The sequence below is a fragment of the Oryza brachyantha genome, chromosome 6 (assembly GCF_000231095.2).
Source record: "Oryza brachyantha chromosome 6, ObraRS2, whole genome shotgun sequence".
NCBI lineage: Eukaryota > Viridiplantae > Streptophyta > Magnoliopsida > Poales > Poaceae > Oryza > Oryza brachyantha.
Window position 1 is genome coordinate 8,351,212 of NC_023168.2, and position 5,456 is coordinate 8,356,667.

Genomic DNA, 5,456 nt, shown 5'->3' on the forward strand with positions numbered 1-5,456 from the left:
ATTCTCTTTAGTCATCAGCCGTTAATGTTTTAATTGATTAGATTTCCATTTTAAGCATTAGGTTTGTTTTGGTATCATTGGAGTGATGGAAATTATGGGAATTAGCGCACACATACTTTAGTTGCGTTAAGAAATTTAAATCCTAAAAATGTTAATATTTGAAGTGTTAATATTTGAAGGTAATTTTTTGGTTGGCTTTTACCCATATGTTTTTCAAAATGTGAAACAATATATTTTAATTATATGTAGAAATTTATCCAATCTTTCGTTCTAGATCCCTTGGTTAGGGATATTTAATTTCTTTCCACTTTTAGAAATGACAGATAACAGTTTTGACATTCGCTGTCTATGGCATGTGAAGTGTATTGACAAATGTGTTATCATCATTAGTAATAAAGGACAACAAAATGTTAATTATTCCCCTTGGTTAACGGAACAAGACAGCCTTAATCACAAGCTTTCCAACTTGGAAGCAGCAGCTCTCCTTCCATCCATCCACCCACACGGCCACAATCCCTACTCCCTACTCCAGTACCCCAAGGCTCACTTCACTCATCATCACCACCTTTCCTCCTCTCTCTCTCTCTCTCCCTCACTCACCCTCTCGCTCTCTTCCCCATTCCCCGTAGCTTCGTCTCCCTCAGTCCCTCTTCCTCGCGGAGGCTCGATCCAGCCACGCTCCTCTGCCCCGGCCCGCCGGATCGATCGATGAAGCCCGTCCTCGCCGCCGGGAGGAACAAGGACGGGGGCGGGCCGGCATTGCTCGGCCTCGGCGGCCTCTCCTGCTTCGACGTCAAGTCCTTCGTCGCCTCCCTCGCGCTCCTCACCCTCCTCATGGCGCTCTGGCAGCTCCACCCCTACCAGCCCCTCGTCCTCCTCCCCGCCGCCCGCTCCTCCTCCTCCTCTTCCTCGTCCTGCCCTCTCCTCCCCCGCTTACCCACCGCCGCTGTTGCCGTCTCTACCGCCGCCGCCGCCAACTCCACTGCTAGCTCCGACACGGGCGCACCGACCGCCGCCACGGTGACGACGAGGCCGGCCTTGTTGCCTGCGCCGCGGCCGCGGGACCCCAACAAGCGGGAGCTCCGGCCGTACGGCAGTGCGGCGGCGCTCTTCGTCCAGATGGGCGCCTACCGCGGCGGCCCGCGCACGTTCGCCATCGTCGGCCTGGCCTCCAAACCGGCGCACGTCTTCAGCAACCCCTACTTCAAGTGCGAGTGGCTGCCCAACCCGGGCGAGAGCGGCGCGCCGCCGCCGCGGCCGGTTCGGACCAAGGCCTACAAGATGCTGCCCGACTGGGGCTACGGCCGCGTCTACACCGTCGTCGTCGTCAACTGCACCTTCCCCTCCAACCCCAACGCCGACAACCGCGGCGGAAGGCTCCTCGTCCACGCCTACTACTCCACCGCCTCCCGCCGGTACGAGCGCTTCGTCGCGCTCGAGGAGGCGCCGGGTTCCTACGACGAGTCCCGGTTCCGGCCGCCCTTTCCCTACGACTACCTCTACTGCGGCTCCTCCCTCTACGGCAACCTCAGCGCCGCCCGCATGCGGGAGTGGCTCGCCTACCACGCGCGCTTCTTCGGCGCCAGGTCCCACTTCGTCCTCCACGACGCCGGCGGCGTCACCCCGGAGGTCAGGGCGGTGCTGGATCCGTGGGTCAGGGCCGGCCGCGTCACCGTCCAGGACATCCGGGCGCAGGAGGAGTACGACGGTTACTACTACAACCAGTTCCTCGTCGTCAACGACTGCCTCCACCGCTACCGCCACGCCGCGAACTGGACCTTCTTCTTCGACGTCGACGAGTACATCTACCTCCCCGATGGCCGCACGCTGGAGCAGGTGCTCGGCCCGCTCGAGCGGTACACGCAGTTCACCATCGAGCAGAACCCCATGTCCAGCAAGCTCTGCGTGGACGATCCAACCGAGGACTACTCGAGGTTTGCATTTTTTTTCTTGCTTAGTTTTGCATTTCCCTATGTTAATTGTCGGTCCAATTGTTTATACCATGCTATTTCAGCGGGAATCCACCTAGATTCGCGTAATAGACTCCTGCATATATTATACTGCAATTGGCATATACAATTTGTTTTGTGGAGGACATAAGATTCTTTGCAGAGAAAAGTATCACAGATGTACAATGCTTCTCTAGTCACTGTTAATTTGGAGTCCTAACCAGGCCATCTCCAACTCTCCATATCATCTAGTTGCCATAGCATTAAATATATTACCACATAAGCAAAATCTTATGTGGCTAGGAAGTTAACGAGGAGAGAGGAAAAAAGATGAAAAAATCATTTCTCATACAAGAAACCATCTCTACACAAGAACCAAGAAAAAAACAAGATGATAGATGAATAAAAGGAGAGAGAAGAGAGATGATTGGATGAGAATTTAATTTTAAAACAACATTGAATACATAGTTTCTATACATAGTGTCTATATGACATGACAAGTATGGAAACTATTTGATAGTTGTGGGTTAGAATGGCCTCAGTGGGAGCACATTATACTTGAAACAGCTAAGAGAATAGAGTCAAGAGACAATTGCTGCTATTTGTTTATGTAGTAGGTTGTTTGAGCAGTGCGACTCCCTTGGTTTCTGCATGATTGAAGCCACTTTTGCGCTGGACCCTGGTCCATTGCTGTAACATATTTGTTGGATTTACTGAATTAAACTTATCCCTGTGGCAACTAATGCCAGCGATTGGGGTTACTTCCCTCTATTATTTTGCATAAATTCATTCTTAGGCATTACCTAAAAAGACAATATGTGCCACCTTGTCTAGATGGATGATATAAAAGTAGTCTACCAAGAACAGAGAAGTCTATGTAAAAAATATGGAAGTTATAAGCCACTATTTTTAGGAAACAAAGAAATTCATAAAAAAACATAGCCTGGTTGGAATTTTAAGAAGGGAAGGGGTGTGGTACCCAGTTGGGATTAGTACTGTAGTGCTGGAAGAGAGTGGGCTGATGAGTACATGACTTGGGTATAAAGTGGAGGATTACACCAATAGAAGTGGGAAACACTATGCTTGTGGGAACTTCTATAATGTCTTCCCAAAACTATCTTACATTTATGCCAAGTGGTTCTACAACTATGCAGCATGTTTGGATTTCACTGTAGCTGTTGGAATAATAGACCTATTATTAGATCAATAGCTTGTAATATCAACTTGTGATAGTTAAGTTAGCATTCCAAATTTTCTTGTTCCAGTGAACTTGTTAAGAACAGAAATCAATTTACTGGTTGCTGATGAGAAATTACTTACTATCAACAACACAGCCACTTTTCCTTTCCAAAGTAAAAGTATTTAACAGCATCACTTTTTCGTTACTAGTTCATTGAATAAAATTTTTTCTGATCTTTTGTTCTATTATTGGACCTCAGATAAGTCTTATGTACTAGGTGTTATATGAACTTCTCAGTATTTTTTTAGACAGCTGCACAGCATGTCTGTCAGTGTATTCCGACCTGCTATGGATGATCCCAAACATCAGGAGCAGTTTTCTGATGTAATTTTGCTAGGTTATAGCTCCACGGTTTTCTAGTTTACTGTAGCAGGAGTTCAATTGATACAAACATCTGCCAATGACCGTTTGTTAGTTATGAAATGATACTGCATTTCATGAGCAAAGCACCCCTGCATCAATTCTTTTAACGGATGTATTATGGGGTGTCTATTGTGGCTTATTTGGATATAATTCTGGATGTTTTTTTTGTGCTGCCAATGCTAATGCACCTTGTCTGTGACTTCTTTTCAGGGAATGGGGTTTCGAAAAACTTGTCTTCCGCAATTCAATTACTGGAGTAAGGCGAGACCGCAAATATGCAATCCAAGCACGGAACGCATACTCCACTGGTGTGCACATGTCACAAAATGTATATGGGCGGACAACTCATAAGACAGAAACCTTGATCAGATACTACCACTATCATAATTCTATCAATGTCATGGGGGAGCCTTGCCGGAAATTCGTGCCAAAACCTGTCAATGGCAGTAAGGTAATGTTCGAGGGGATAGCGTATGTCTATGATGATAAGATGAAGCGTTTGGCCGGGGAGATCAGACGCTTTGAGAAGCAGACAATTGGGGATATCCATACATAGCATCTGGATGTAACACTTTGCTGGTAAATATATGATTCTGTTCTTCAGGACACCTGCTGTCCTCCTAGTGTCCACCTGTAGCCACCTGTTTTGAGCTCCAACTCGCAACTCCGAGAATCAGAGGGAAGGGATCCAACTCCAGTGTCCAAGCAGAGCTGTAAAGTTCTGGTCCTGTTCAGCATTCTCCTCCCTGTGGAGGCAACAGCATTTGTGCCGCGATTTCCTTTCCTTTCTTTCCCTTTTTTTCTTTTCCTTCTCCCTAGCATTCCATATCACTTTATAGATTTATGCTTAGACTGACTGTGTACCTTTGTCAGATTCTTGTCATCTCCTATAGGGGGCATTGTAAAGCTGTCTCATTGTCTAACTTAATGGAAGATTGGATATCTATGAAACAATTGTCCAAACTGCATTAAAAAGGGGGATAGAAGCATTTTGATTACTGTTTTTTTGACAGTGGAGGTCAGGCGATGCGCGATGTATCTTGTGTACCATGTTGTGAGAAGAGTTCAAAACTGAGACGTCTGGTGATGAATCTGAGAAGGGGAGCAGCATGTTATGTGTTAGGCACGGGGTTGCCTTCACATACTTCAGTGCACCATTATGGCAGCGAGAGGATGAAGGGGATGATGATGCGCCGATGGTGAGGGTGGAGCAGAAGGTGAGGATGATGACGCCGGTTTTAAGGCGTGCGACATGGACGGGGTAGCTGCTCCGCAGAAGCGCAGGTGACCGTCCAGATGCAACGCGAAGATGGACGATGCCTAACCCTGGCAGTGGGGCCGGCAGCCACTTTCCTCTCCCCTGCAACACATGAGACATTGAGGGTGGCCTCCTTCCTCCCCTCAAGCTGCGATCTTGTCTCACTACGGATGAGAAGAGAAGAAAAGAGGAACTAGTTGGAGACACAGACAGTGACGAGAAAGAGAAGCACAAACATACGGAGAGCAAGAAAACAAATTAATCGACAAATTCTCACTACTCCCAAGGCCTCCCACCACTCTGCTCCCTGAATTATTTTTTTTTTGTTTGTACCCGTATTGATATATTTCTCTTTATATGCTCTACTAAATAGTAAAAAAACACTGCTACTAACTTTCTTGAAATAGTTAATACTTGTCATCTTACTAAATTTCACAAAACTATGAATACTCGATTCTTTTCCCATTCATCGTATATTATATTCTCTATTAATAATGAGTATCAACTTCGTAGAGAAAAGCCCTATTGGCCTAGCTTTTTACTAAAGCGACGGACGGATACAGAGTAACATTTTGCTGGGGGTTGCCAGCTTATAGATGAGCACAGAAAGTAACAAAGGAAACTCGCTACAAACTCCGACCATTCG

General features: G+C 46.8%; 1 protein-coding gene across 1 annotated transcript; it reads left to right on the forward strand.

The window, feature by feature from the left end:
* Window positions 1-521: 521 nt before the first annotated feature.
* Window positions 522-5,190, forward strand: LOC102714566 (galactan beta-1,4-galactosyltransferase GALS1-like). Its single transcript, XM_040525578.1, has 2 exons — window positions 522-1,934; window positions 3,763-5,190. The coding sequence occupies exons 1-2, from the start codon at window positions 709-711 to the stop codon at window positions 4,106-4,108; spliced, it is 1,572 nt and encodes a 523-aa protein (XP_040381512.1). The 5' UTR covers window positions 522-708; the 3' UTR covers window positions 4,109-5,190.
* The last annotated feature ends 266 nt before the right edge of the window (window positions 5,191-5,456 follow it).